The sequence below is a fragment of the Cebidichthys violaceus genome, unplaced genomic scaffold (assembly GCF_023349555.1).
Source record: "Cebidichthys violaceus isolate CVI_PGR_0920_01 unplaced genomic scaffold, fCebVio1.0.p SCAF_4, whole genome shotgun sequence".
In the NCBI taxonomy this organism is placed as follows: Eukaryota; Metazoa; Chordata; class Actinopteri; order Perciformes; family Stichaeidae; genus Cebidichthys; species Cebidichthys violaceus.
Genome location: NW_027176594.1, coordinates 13,935,925 through 13,950,616, shown reverse-complemented (window position 1 = coordinate 13,950,616; position 14,692 = coordinate 13,935,925). Strand labels below are relative to the sequence as shown.

Here is a 14,692-nt window from a genome sequence, read left to right as displayed (position 1 = left end):
TTCAGCTGAATGTAATCTTCCTCGGCATCGCCCTTTATAAGATGTTCCACCACACGGCCATTCTCAAACCAGACTCTGGATGTCTGGACAACATCAAGTAAGTACATGTGTGCATGCAGTCCTGCCGTCACACCAGAGTGCAGTGTGATTATGCATGCCCGTGTGTGTGTGTGTGTGTGTGTGTGTGTGTGTGTGTGTGTGTGTGTGTGGAAGATAAAGGAATAATTCACCATTTTGAGAAATAGGCTTGTTTGCTTTCTTGACGAGAGTTAAATCTGAAGATAGCGAGGACTCTCATGTCAGTCCGTTCAATATGTTACCTTAGCTTAGCATAAAGACTGGAAACAGGGACAAACAGCTTGCCAAACTCTGTCAGAATCAAACACTGTATAGAAGGAGTGGACGTAGTCGCAATGACGTCACCCGTTGGTATGTGGACTACAGCTCCGAAGGCTTCTGTTTGGTAGTTTGGTCGACGCCATTTTGGTTTTTGGCCGTTACAATCTTGTTATTATGCAACCAGTGAAACAGGAAGGTGGAGCTAAGTTAGGCGCCCAGAAACTTTCATGAAGTGCAAACACATTGTGAAGTGAAACACGGACAAATCTCAGACTGGACAACTCTGTGGTGTCGTGACCTGTCAATCACAAGGTAGCCACTCCCTAAAGCTTACCCTGCTGTATGGTCTATTTGACTCTAAATGGACCATAACTTTCTAAATGAACATCAAGCTGTATTGAAGAAGACTTGAAACTAGAGATTGAGACCATAAACTCATGTTACAGTGTTTACTGAGGTAATAAATCAAGAGAGAAGTAGAGTCATTTTCTCATAGACTTCTATACAATCAGACTTTGTTTATCAACCAGAGGAGTCACCCCTTGCTGGCCATTAGAGAGAATGCAAGTTTAAGGCACTTCTGCATTGGCTTCAGTTTTCAGACTTAATGGTTGCCAACAAAATTATTCTTCCAAGAGCTACCTTGAAAGCTCACTAATATAGTAGTATAGTATATAATATAATAGTTTATCCCGTTTGTTTGCGCAGAAACCAACAAATAAAACCAACAAGCGGTGGATTTACGGGAGATTATGTGCCAGACTATTTCTTAGCCGGGAGAGAAATAGTCCTGTTGTCAACCTCATGTAAAATTGCAAATTTTAGTTTTTACACTTTTTTAAATGATCAAACAAACAACATGTTAATAGCAAACTTTAGATTTTGTTACCTTTAAACACATCCAGGCTAGCTGTTTCTAGTCTTTGTGCGAAACCAATCTGCTGGGCTGCTGGCTCCAACTTCATATTTATTTCGCAGAGTTAAGAGTGGCATCCATCTTATCATCAAACTTTCAGCAAGGACTCAAAGAAGTGTATTAAGTACTATTCCTTTAAATCTAATGTTCATTGTCCTTTTTTTTGTATGTTAGCAGCAACATGAAGCAGACTTTTGTCCTACATCAGTTCAAGATGCTCCTCGTTGAATCCATCACGTTATTTTTCCCAGTCATGTCATTACTCACATTGCCCTTAGAGAACGTTGCTGAAATATGACTTCATTTCCATTGAACTCTGTCTACTAAGCTAACCAATCAGGACTGTGTTATTTCTCGTTCCAGTGCAGCTCAAGACAAAAGGCCCAGTCTAATTCAAACAGTGTGCCATGGCTTTAGCTCGACGCCCGACTGAGGCGCAGCTCGGAATTTGTCATGTAAATCACGGAATGGCTTACCCCGTTTGATTTATCATTTAAATATTACTGCCGATGTATATTTAAAGACGGCAGTTTTGAGTTGGTCTTCCAAGTGGGAAGCAAGTTTCAAAAAAGATCTTTGCGCGAGTTCAGGGGAGCTCAATCAAAAAAGCCCAGACGACGATTGAGATTGTGACACATTTTATTTCTTCCCCTTTTTAATGACTTTCGTTTGTCTTTTTGAGCACACGAAAGGCTGAGTAGATTTTAATATATTTCACTTCATTAGTCATGTCTTTACTGTGGTTCATTTACTTGTTAATCATCATCATCGTGCTCCTTTTTGTCTTATTATTTTCTTTCTTCCTTTTGTTTCCTTCTGAATCCAAGCCACCATAAGTTGTCTTTGTTGTGGATTGGCTCCGGTAAGGCCTCTCTCCAATCAGGATACTTTCCTCTTCTTGGAGACATTTGTCATTGGTTTGCTTGTCGTCGTGTTTGTCTGTAGAACCTGCCCAGAGTCCGTGCATATCCCTAAATTAACCATTAACCTGCCTTGTGAAATGGATTACGTGTTCATGTGTGATTTGTGAGCCCCCTCTGATCCATAAACCCGACGCGCTATTGAAATATTATAATGGCGCGACATGAAACGAGGGGGAAACAGAGAGTAGACGCAACTCGGGGGAGGGTTGAGCGCTGGAAGGAAGAGGTAGAACGGAGAGACGGTGGGGGGGAGTGAGGGATGAGTGTACCCTTTATCGAAGAGGGTCGTCAAACGAGCTTTATTGGAGGTTCTGTCTCGCCTGAGCGGTGCCACAGAGGGCAACATCGAATCAATCACCGGCGGTCTCGCTCACTTACTCTCCTCCTCTTTCTCTCTTCCTTCCTGCTAACTCTTCTAATATCTCAACCTCTTCTTTCCTCTTGCCCCCCCCTCCACCCCTCCCTCCCTTTGTCTCCCATTCCTCGCATGAGAGGTGATCGCTGTCCAGTCAGCCAATCAAATTAACCGCCATCATCGCGGCCCCGACAGACCAGAAAACGGTGACCTTTAGTGGGAAATGTCATTTATAATGGCTGTAATGTCCCTCTACTTACTGCCCAGTAGAGCCCACTCACACACACTCACACACACACAGGCATGCACGCGCTCAGACAGGGACTTACGATGCATACACATGCCCCGACACAACCACATTCCTCTGACATTTGGCCCTAATGACTCACTCCTGCATATTAGGCTTTATAAGAAACGGAGGTTCACAGCCTTGAAAACTTGGATTAAAGTCCGTTCCATTAAAGTGTTACAGTCGCAGTTGCACTAACAGACTCCAGCACCCACTTCTGCTGTGAAAGCCTTTGACCCTCCGAATAGCGGAGCTTAGGCGTAACTTGGACGGGGTCCCGCGCTGTCGGCCCTTCTCTTGGCTGACATCAGCTGGCTTCTGACCTCCGCCTCCCTCTCTGGAGACGGTATCAAATGCACTTTCTCTCTCTCTGTTTTCTCTCACCCTTTTTTCGTAAGAGTAGGATTCTTTTAGGGCAAAGCTTCTCGCTGTTTTTCTCCATCCCACTCCCGCGGTGTTGGGACTCCGAATGAACCCTCGCTAACCCACTTTCTCCTGCCTTGTGATTCCACGTGCATTAAACTTGGCTGAACAGCTTTTCTGATACATTAAAAATAAAAAAGAGAACCTCTCATGCTCTCATGTTACAAATTGCAATATATACTTAACATATTATCTGACGTAGCAAATGTCAAGATTCTAGCACATTGAATGATATTTTGAACTGATTTCTCCATCTCAAGTCGTGTCCCCTCTTCTTCCAGGTCCTGGGTGATCGGGGCCATAGCCCTGCTGTGCCTGCTGGGCCTGACCTGGGCCTTCGGCCTGATGTACATCAACGAGAGCACCGTCATCATGGCCTACCTCTTCACCATCTTCAACTCCCTGCAGGGCATGTTCATCTTCATCTTTCACTGCATACTGCAGAAGAAGGTGAGCGAGACAAAGCTGCGCAGACGCACTTTGTAGCATCGAAAAACACCCACCGAGCTGTCACAGGTTTGATCGGACGCTCGGTATCCCCCAACCGGCTGCTTAGTTCTCTCTCGTTTTCACACAGACTACCTCACTTTCTCTCTCTCTTTAACGGTCTGTCTGGCCTCTTGGCAGCAGGTAATAAACAGTGTTTCTGTCTTCCCCCTAACAGAAAATCAAATAATAATTAAAGAGCCAAGGGAACGGGATAATATTTGGAGAAAAGAACTCAGAAGTTCCAAGATTAAAGTTGTTAATTCACGAGAAAAATATGTGAGTAAAATCCCCCAAAATTGCAGGATTATAAAAAAATATATATAAATTACATCACTGCTTGTGTTGTGAAGCGCATATTATGATCAAATATGTTCTTAGAGTTTTCTGGAAAGAGAGGGAATACCCTGCGTAGCCCGCTGCTCCTGTGACCTGACCTGACCTGGATGGATGGAAATTCACGTTACCGTGGCGTTTAACGGTTGGATCTGTGGTTCGACGAGGTGGATTCAACTTTGCAAAAGAAAGCGACGGAGATTTTGTGCTCCGAGTTTGTTTTTCTCATAAATTTACAACTTCATAATCTCACAAATTCGTGACTTTTTTCTTTTACATTTGGCACTTGTCATCTCAGAGAATATCCAGAGTATAATTCATGATTTTAGTTTTGGGAAATTCGTCCGTCGCATTCAGTAGCTTGTTCAAATCTTCCACACAGATGGAGAAAAACGCGTGTCTGCTTTCAGTGGCTGCATACACACTCCTTTCTGTTTTAACCTCACTCACATTGACGCACAGCTCCCCCTCGAGATCCCCCCTCTTGTTTTCGAAAAAGATGATCTCCTTTATATATGTTCAGCGTTTGGTTGCCCTCAAGGAGTTGTGAGCACATACGCATCACTTTTATTGTCTATGTATTTGAATTACATGTGGCTTCCTCCACATCCTGAGATATTTTTGGGAGTCTCCCACTCACTGTCAGTGAGCACGGAAGAGGAGTAGGACATGGAAAGAAAATTCATCAGATGCTTAATGCTCTCATCTGGCTGCAGCCCCGCAGAGAGTTTTTATTCTTAAGTGTACAACCAGTAAACAAGTGCACTATTGTGTGTGTTTGTGTGTGTGTGTGTGTGTGTGTGTGTGTGTGCAGTGCACTTAAGTATGTGTTAGGCCATGGGATCAGGTGTCCTGAGAGATGTCCTCAGAACAGTGCTGAGGTTTTCTTTGGCCGCCATCCAACACCGTTTTCTCCCAAGATGCATGAGCAGCTCACCGCACAGCTGTTCAAACAGAGCGCGCGGCAAACGCACGGCCGGCTGCCCCGACAGTCCAACGAGCTTGTTAAAAAGCAATCACGGCCCTGTTTGTTCGAAACTTGATTGGGATCTAAATGCAGATGTTCAGTGTGTACGCGCTGCATCGGGTGTCTCCCTCAGGGGGGGGACGCGTCCATTTCAGATGGATTTGTGGCAGTAATAACATTTGGGGTTGAGGTTGATGTGTGTGTGTGTGTGGGGGGGGTTATGAAGTTAATCTGTTAATGTCCACTTTTTTTTTTTATGGAGTAAATGTTTGCACAAGGAATTTGAGTACAAGAAGTTAAAGGGGGTCGCTATATTAAGTTAAAGCCGTTCCAGACTTTGCTGGTGTGTCATCTTAGAAATATGCTTCGGTAAATGCGAGTTTAAAATGGAACATCAGTCAATTCCGGTGCTTTTTAAATGTACATATATGTGTGTGTCAGTCCGTAACTCTCTCCACCTCTCACCTTCCGCTGCCCAGGTGCGCAAAGAGTACGGAAAATGCCTGCGCACACACTGCTGCAGCGGCAAGAGCGTGGAGACGTCCATCTCCTCCTCCAGCAAGACCACCACGTCGCGGACGCCGGGCCGCTACTCCACGGGCTCACAGGTGAGCTTACCTGCCTGCACACCTGGACGCTACAGCACAGCAGACTCTCAGGTGAGGCCGGAGATAGCCATGGGGGGGGGCAAAAACAGCTTCTAATGTGGAAACTAATATGTGACAAAACAACACGTGTGCAGAGTTTAAAGGAACAGTGTGTAAGATTTAGTGGCATCTAGTGGTGAGGTTGCAGATAGTAAGCAACAACATGAGCCTCAGACCCCCCCCCCCCTCCAAATATTTTATCGCAGGTACAGTAACACGGGTGGTTGCCGTCAACTCAAGTATCCTTCACGTCACCTGGTCCACCTCACCACAGCGGCCTCTCTGCTCGCGCCACGTGTGTGTGTGTGTATGTGTGTGTGTGTGTGTGTGTGTGTGTGTGTGTGTGTGTCGTTGGAGGAGATCAGCCCGACAAAGAGAGCAGAGCAGGTGTGCGCTGCAGCGTGATAATAAATGATGCCAAAACATTTAAAAAGTACTAATAAAAAGCACCAGTAACGTCGGGGCTTATCAATACCCCGGTCTTTAATAATTTAGTACCGGGTTTCAGAACGCATCCCGAACCTTCAGATAGCGGAGTCCGCCGTCTTGCACCGCTATAGCGGACTTCGTGGAATGACGACCCGCTCCCTGTGTAGATATAAATGCCTTTTTCTAAGCTAACTGAAACACTGCCGATTCTTAGTTTCAGGTGATTATACACTGATACAACATAGTTATGGATATTATATTCGATTTCTGCCAATTAATTAAGTGTTACACACTGTTCCTTTAAAAATGTGGAAAGTGAGCTAGCCCAAACCCTGACTTACACCTTCACATATTGATGCTGACAGATGGAGTATAAGTCGCATTGACGGGTTATTATTCCCCCCCCTCCACCTGTTTCTCTCTTGCTGGCCGTCTCTTTGCTTTCTCCCTCACTGCCTCTCCCGCACTAATCTGCCCTCCTTTTGCACATCACACCTTCATATATTACGTTTCTTACCATGTTTCGTCGCCGTGTCCTCCCTCTCCTGACTTTTCCTCCCGCTTCTTCCTTTGTTTTTACCTCCTTCTCCCTCTCATTATTGCTACTCCTCTCTGTCTTTGTCCACTCCTTCCCTTTTTCCCTCTCTCGCTTCCTTTCTCCCGCCTATAGAGTCGCATCAGGCGGATGTGGAACGACACCGTGAGGAAACAGGAGTCCTCCTTCATCACCGGAGACATCAACAGCTCCGCCACGCTCAACAGAGGTAACCGCGGGATACCACAGCATTCACATCCTCATCACTGTCACCATATCTACTTTTTTTAATAGTGGGGGATGCTCCTGCAGCACTGTCATTTACTAAAGTGGTAGGAGCCCTACACTCCTGACAGTGGTACTGTGTTCTTGTAGAGAGGAACATTAGCAGAACAGACTTAATGCTTTATGTTTTTTGTGCTGATGCGTCAAAAGGTTGACTTTTCCGGAGTCAAGGTTCATCTTTTGAAGCATTTGTCAGTGAAAACTCCTTAAAGTTAAAGTATGTGTGCGAGTCTCGAGCTTTACATCAGTAGTCCCTTTTATTATTATACTTTTAGGTTTTAGAAATAATGCTTTATTATTAGCCAAACGTGTCGCTTCAGGTTGCCGATTCTCAAATGTACTGTTTTCACCACAGTACCAGAAATGTCCATCTCATCATCGGAAGGCTGCTGTTAGTCGCAGAGCTTTTTAAGTGTGCATTAGGCTCAGCTCGCTGTATTTCTACTGTATTCTGAGCTGCCCCTCAAGAGAAAGTCGCTGTAAGAATGGATTCCATCAGCATAGCTGTCTGGGGGCGAGGGTAATGAGGACATAGACACCTAGACATTTTTGACACACACACACACACACACACACACACACACACACACACACACACACGCGCACACACTGCCATTTGTTAGTCTCCAAGTCGAGGTGTGGCCCTCGCTTCCTTCGGGCCACTAATAAGCTGTTAGCATGACAGATTGATGCTCGAGCAGACACGGTGTGTGTCAGCGCCTGAATTATCACACACTTAGAGGCAGGGCTTAAGACCCCCCCCCCCCCCTCCCTCACACTTTAAAGTATGGTGTAGAGAGCTACTTAGCCAGTAGATTTCAAATGTCTATGTACTGCGGTTTAGTGGTGAATAGGGATGGGATGGAATGAATTTGATGTGCTGATAGCAGATTGACTTGTTGGAATTGGGAGAGAGTAAAATGTGTTTGTTTCAACTTTAAAGTTCAGTTTGAAGACATTATTATGTCTAATATATAGTATTACTTTTGTCTCTTTTTAGTTGTGTGGGGGTGAAAATTAGTACCGTATATATAAAGTATATGAGTACATTTACAATTATCTATTCACATATGTATTTGTTTATTTATTTTTTTATTTATTTATCTATTTATTATTTTACGTTTTAATATATCTATTAATTTATCTATTTATTATTTTTTTGTTTATTTATGTATCTATTATTTTATTTATTCATGTATATATATATTTTATTTTTTTAATCCCATAACCAACTCTGATGGCACTTTCTCCAGTCTTTTTAATTTATTCTCCATAGAGCTCTATTTCGTCGGCCAAGTTCAGGGCTGCTGGCCAACTTCTCGTTTCCGAAATAGTAATGAATTCCTACAAATATGAACTAAACTGTGGTATCCTAAAACATTACTTTAAGGAGTCAGACAACTTAAATGTTGTGGCATTTTCTTTTAGCTAAACACCTCGACACTCTGCCTCTTAGCAAAAACAAAAAAGTCACCACAGAGACGTTTGGATGCCGTATGACATACATGCACACTTAGCAGTGGCGGGAGAGGTGTAGCAGGTTGTTTGACGCAACACTGGGATGGATGCTGTCGCGGCCATTTGTCTTCTGCTCGTCTGCAGCGTCGTCATGTTTACATGATCTGTCTCCCACCTGGGGAAGGAAGTGCACCGAGACCGTTTTTCTGTGGCCCCACTGTCCATTAACTATCCTGTAGTCATGCTGCTGCTCTGCTCAAGCGTATTGAACTGCAGCACAGTCTTCTCCGAGCCACGCTACTCTCTCTCTCTCTCTCTCTCTCTCCCCTCCCTCGACCTGTATGCGGCGGCTGCAAGAACGACATGTCAAGCTTTTTCTTGGCTTTCACACTCAAAACTGTTTGCTTGTTTGATTTACTTGTCCTCTTCTCTCCCTCCTTCTTCCACACACTCACCTTTCCATCTCACTCTCCCTCTTTCTCCCCCCCTTACTTACCTCCACTCTGCAACGTCTACGTGTTCTCTCCTTCAATCTCTCCGCTCTGCCTCTTTTTTTGTGTTTTTTTGTTTTTGTTCTTTTCCTCGAGTGCTTCTCTCTTTCTCTCTCTCTCTCTCTCTCTCTCCCCTCTCTCTCTCCCCCCTCTCTCTCCCTCCCCCTTTCTCTCTCTCTCTCTCTCCCTCCCCCCTTTCTCTTTCTCTCTCTCTCCCTCTCTCTCTCTCCCCTCCTCTCTCTCTCTCTTTCTCTCTTCCTCTCTCCACTCTGGCTGTCGCTCTTCCTCTCCCTTTTCTCTATCTGCCTGTACCAGGAGCCATGGCTAATCATCTTATAACTAATGCTCTCCTTCGTCCCCATGGTACTAACAATCCTTATAACACTCTCCTGGGGGACTCGGCAGTCTATAACAACCCAGCCGTGGGCATGTACAACACCCAAGGTGTGCCTGATGTTCCTACTATAAACATACATCTTTTTTATCTTTCTTTTTTTTTTTGCACTACATTGCTTTTGCATGGTTATTTCATTTTAAACGCTGTGCTACTGTGCTACATCTTTGGCCGCCTATCTGATCTTGCCTTATTGTGGCTCCCGAGTGGAGGCGATCAATCACGCTGCAACAATCTCGCACAAAGGACACCCACCGGGGCAGCTCTCACAGCGCACCAATGTGGAGACGGAAAAAAAAGAAAATGCCGCCGACGATTTATCAAAACAGCATAACGTGCTGATTTATTGTGCGTTATGGATGCACGCCACATGTTGCCGTTTTATAAGCTACTTGGGAGCCATGATGTGTTTTGTATTATTTTATGTTGATGGTTAATTTCATGCAGCATGTGCTTCGTTTGGAAATGTCATTTTCTGTGTGTCGGTTGGGACTTGCATTGCTTGGCTTAGTGCTCGTCTACTGTATGTTTCAAATGTATTTTTTATGTTTTCTCTGTATTAAATAACTAATGAACCATATAATAACAAGTTACCAACGAGGCCTCAGAAAGCAGACTTTGATATTGATTACCAGACAGGGTTTCTTTGTGAAGACATTTTCTATCAGGCCTTCCAATTACCGTCCAACTGTTGATTCTGTTGCTGCTGAAAGTTGTCTCTCTCCGTGTTTGAACTCACGTCTGTTTGTTTTCTCTCTTCTCCCTCATGCTGCCCATTAGCACCGTACCGAGACACAAGTATGAGCTAAATTTCATACTACTGCTTCAATAGCATCGACTTCCTCCACTTTTTTTTGTCCAAATCATTAGAAATCAGTCCATGTGACACGGCTGTCTTATTAGATTTGTCACAGATTTATTTTCTAGGAAATGCAATTTTCTTGAGGACAATATATGCATAGTATAAAAAAAAGAAGAAGCATTACAATTGAATCTCATTTAATTGAAATATTGTTAATCAAATGTGCAAATTGTTAGAACTGAGATGGAATAGGTTTGCCCTCAAAATTACTGACAATGTAATCACTTTAAATGTCACTCCAGAACATACTTATTTTGCAGTGAAATTCTTTTTGTGCGTATCGCTGTCGTGCTGGCAGTAATTGAGAAAATAAAAAGTACTTCTGAGGCTTCTCATGAATGAATTATGGACGCTCGGAGCACTTCTCCCTCCAAGAAAATTATCATTGCTACTTTTTAATCCTCACTTCACAGCACACGCAATGATATCAAACAATAATTAAAATCTACTCTTCTGAGGATTCCAATTAGTTTATTTAAGAAATCCTAATAATTAATCCTTTTTTAAAAAAAATATTATTTGTTCCTCAGAGGGTATCCTGAACAACGCGAGAGACTCCAGCGTGATGGATACACTCCCTCTCAATGGCAACCACGCCAACAACTACAGCATGGCCAGCAGCGAGTACTTGAGCGACTGCGTCCAGATTCTGGACCGTAGCGGCGGCTACGGCACCCACAGCAACCACAAGGAGACCACCCTGGAGAAGAAGATCCTCAAGGAGCTGACCTCCAATTACATCCCGTCTTACCTCAACAACCACGAGAGGGCCACCACCGAGCGCAACCACAACCTGATGAACAAGCTGGTGAACAGCAGCATGGCCAACGGAGGTGACTGGTTTGGTTTCAGTTGTTTCCGGTTTAGACAGGGACACCTCTTTGTAAAGTGCACATCTAAGTTGAGTGCCTGAAACACTTTTGTGCCTCAAAATTTTCCAAACCAGGAGAAGGCGAGAAACTTTGCTTTGTATGCGTTTTGCTGGCAACAGTTATACTATTGATAGACACATACATGTGTTGCAAAACATGTTTTTTAGGCTATGAACTAAGCAATGATCTAATCAGCCAGCATAAGTGAAAATACCTGTGTGGGTGGTCAGTGGCTTTAAACCTGCATTTCCAGATTTTTTTGGGGTCACTTGGGGGCAGCTGAAACAACCTGTAAACACAATAGTAACAAATCATTACCTTTTAACTTTATTTTTAAATGTATTTTTATTTAACTCTTACTTATCCGGGATATTCCCACTGAGATTTAATTGATTTTTCCTGCCTGGTTCATATTCAGGGAGTATGGCGGGAGGCAGCAGCAGCAGCAGCAGCAGTGGAGTTAGTGGGTGCGTGGGCAGCGGTAAAGAGGACAACGGGCCAATGGTGCTGGACAACCCCGCAGCCTTCCCCCACGAGGAGAACCTGGGTTTGGAGATCATCAGGGAGGAGTCCAACGCCCCGCTCCTGCCGCCGCGGCCCCCTCCGCCCGACAGCCACCCGCCGCCTCCGCCACCGCCGCACAGCTTCTCCCGGCCGCGGCGCATTCCTCAAGAGACCAGCGAGAGCTTCTTCCCCCTGCTGACCAACGAGCACACCGATGAGCACACGCATTCGCCCAACCACAGAGACTCGCTGTACACCAGCATGCCGGTGCTGACGGACCTTCCAGACGGGCAGGTGAACGGCTTAACGGACGGAGAGGAGGACAGCTCTGGTGAGCTGCAGCCCTGTAAGAGCGCCACAGCTCCGGAGCTGGACGACGTCTATTACAAGAGCATGCCAAACCTGGGCTCCAGGAATCACCTCCACGAGCTGCAGAGCTACTACCACATGGGCCGCGGTGGCAGCGATGGATACATGGTGTCCGGCAACAAGGACGAGTCCGACTCATCGCCCGAGGAGCCACCAATAGACCCTTCCCACCTGGTCACCAGTCTATAGAGCCGACCGAGAGACTCCTATCCCTCCCCAGCCCATTCTCACACTTCCAACCTTCCAATGAAAAACATTCTGTGTTGTTGACCGACAGACTGAGCTGGCCCGCACCTGGATCGATATACTGTGTGTGACATTAACTGTGGCTCATGACAATAGGGTTGTGAAATCGCCGGTCTGATGAAAGCGGGGACTGAATGTATTGTCACAAATGGTGCCGAGCGGTTCTGAGAGACTTTTTTGGGAACATCAAACAGAAACGTAACTTTAAACCCTGGAAAGGAGTGGAAGGGGGAGGGATTCTGTAATTTCACCCTACCTGTTACTTTGATATGGAATCTTGGATTGACCGTAGCCCTACAAGTTCCCCAATATGGACCTCTAGCAGATCATAGCGTATAGTCTCCACTACCAACACAACAGGGAGGCGTGGCCCCCCAGCCCTGGTTTAAAAAGGAGCTGCCTGTCTGTTTGTCTGTTCGTCTGTCACTCCGTCTCACTCTTAAAGACACGTGCTGGGATGAAGTTTCCACCTCAGAGCAGGGTATTGAACTCCGGCGTCCGCGACATAAACTGGCCTTGAAGAGGCCCCGCCCCACTACCTGCCAATCAAGTGGAGGATGTACGATATATGCCCTCACGGCCGATCATCCCAAGAACTATTTTATTGGGCAACCGAACTGTAACCATATCACGCCGATGTTCTGAATTCCCCTTCACGTTCGTATCTGCTAAACTGGAGTTGTGTCTGGGCTGGTGTAACATTCCTGCAAGTTGTAGTGACTGCGGCTACTGTGTACTTCACCTAAAACAAAGAAGGAAGATCATATTACAACAGACTGAATTGAAAAAAAAAAAAAAAGGAAAAAAAGAATGGGTTCCGTTTCTTCTCCTTTCTTCTGTAAAAGTTTTCAGTTATCAAAGGATTATAAAGAATTCACAAACTGTTTCTATGTATTGTACAGAATACAGATACAGATGCAAATGTTGCGTATGACCAAGTCTTTTATTTTTTTGAATTTCTTTTTAAGTTGCAAACCTTTTGTCCGCGGAGCTGTTCTGAAACGTCACGAGGAGTTCTGGTCACGTGTAGATGGCAGAACGAGCGAGGAACAATTTGTCGTTCTTTTTCGTAAACGCAGAGACAGCTAAGCACTCGTTAATTAATACGCATATACCCCACGCACACTTCATTCTGGTCCTTTTATAGCAACACCACTGTCACTTACATTTTGCAAATCAGCTGTTATCATATGCTTTACCACTGTCTAGATGGAAAACTAAAGAGGCAATGAATTGGCTAAGTTATGAAAGAGGCGGTTGCTATGGAAATGCTGCCATTTAGTCTTTGCTGGAAGTGGGTCTCATCTCATTTGTTCTTGAATAAAGCGTTTCCTTCCTTTAGGCACAAGCCTGGGTGAAGTTTTGTTTTTTTACAGAGATAGCAGACATTGGGAGCAACACAAGAACGGTTTATGAAGCATACCCTCTCTATTGCCAAATGTTCTACCAATTGATATTACCTTGCTGTGCTGGTTGAGATTGTATAGAAGAAGAATCCTGAGAATAAAGAAATGTCATTCTCTAAACTAAAAAGGAAGAAAATGTCCGCTATTTGGAAGAATGCCATAAATACACCGTATATATGTGAACTGAAGATGTGAAAACTCTGCACACGGTAGCACTGTCCAATGTGGAAAGCCAATGTTTACTTATTTAGGAGAAGAAGAAAAAAATCATAAGTCTATGAAGTGTAGCTTGCACATGTATCCCACAAGCCCCCTCCATGTCCCCGAGAGAAATTATTTATTTATCTGTTTATTGGTTTGAAAGCGGCAAAACAGGCTTGGAGGAAAGAACGCTGGCTTTAGGCAGGAGTAAATCAAATGGCACTGGGTTTGTTTTATGGTTCTTTTTTTAAATTATTATGATCATGATTATAATTACAATATTATTGCTAATTATTTATTCTTTTTGTATGGGTTCCAAGTTGAATGATCTCATAACTAATATTTGTTGTAACAGTGAAAGTTGTTTGCCAACAAATAAATTACTGACATAGCTTTGCGGTTTCCCCGCCTCTTGAGTGTCATTACATTGAAATTGAATGCAAACATTCAAACATGAGTTAAACAGTGTTTTCACTTCAGATATTCATTTCTACTGTAATGAGGCAATGTTGGTGTGTGGACACTTTGCGACATTTCTGTTTTGGTGTGAGTCGCCTATAGTTCGGGAGATATCGGCCGTAGAGATGTCTGTCTTCTCTCAAATTTAATGGGACTATGTGGCACTCAGCGTGCGGTGCTCAAAGCGCCAGAGAACTATGGTTGAAAGAAAATACATGAAACTGTTCACAATCTTATCTTGAGTAACTGCGTCATGATTTCTGGAACGAAACATTGCTGTTGAGTTATTGAAATGTATTTTTCCATACATTTCAATATGCTCAGTATGCTCCATGCTTTGTGCACCACAAGCCGAGTGTCATCTAGTCCCATTTTATTGGAGAGAAGGCAGACATCTCTACGGCCGATACCCCCAAAACTAGGCAACTCACACCGAAACAATCTACATTGATAAAGAGCATTACAGGTAAGAAAATGTTCATCTTTGATTTTGCAGTGAA

General features: G+C 44.3%; 1 protein-coding gene across 8 annotated transcripts in view; it reads left to right on the top strand.

Annotated features, from left to right (window-relative positions):
* The window catches only part of adgrl3.1 (adhesion G protein-coupled receptor L3.1), a 122,556-nt gene extending 108,431 nt beyond the window's left edge, over window positions 1-14,125 (top strand). For 2 of the 8 annotated variants that reach the window (XM_068726589.1, XM_068726588.1), the window contains exons 19-26: window positions 6-97; window positions 3,527-3,695; window positions 5,514-5,693; window positions 6,781-6,874; window positions 9,195-9,323; window positions 10,054-10,071; window positions 10,666-10,968; window positions 11,426-14,125. In XM_068726589.1, coding sequence (XP_068582690.1) covers window positions 6-97; window positions 3,527-3,695; window positions 5,514-5,693; window positions 6,781-6,874; window positions 9,195-9,323; window positions 10,054-10,071; window positions 10,666-10,968; window positions 11,426-12,069 — 1,629 coding nt within the window. In that variant the 3' untranslated portion in view covers window positions 12,070-14,125. The remainder of the gene's footprint in view (window positions 1-5; window positions 98-3,526; window positions 3,696-5,513; window positions 5,694-6,780; window positions 6,875-9,194; window positions 9,324-10,053; window positions 10,072-10,665; window positions 10,969-11,425) is intronic. The other 6 variants (XM_068726590.1, XM_068726591.1, XM_068726594.1 and 3 more) reach the window with 6 other exon arrangements.
* Window positions 14,126-14,692: the final 567 nt, after the last annotated feature.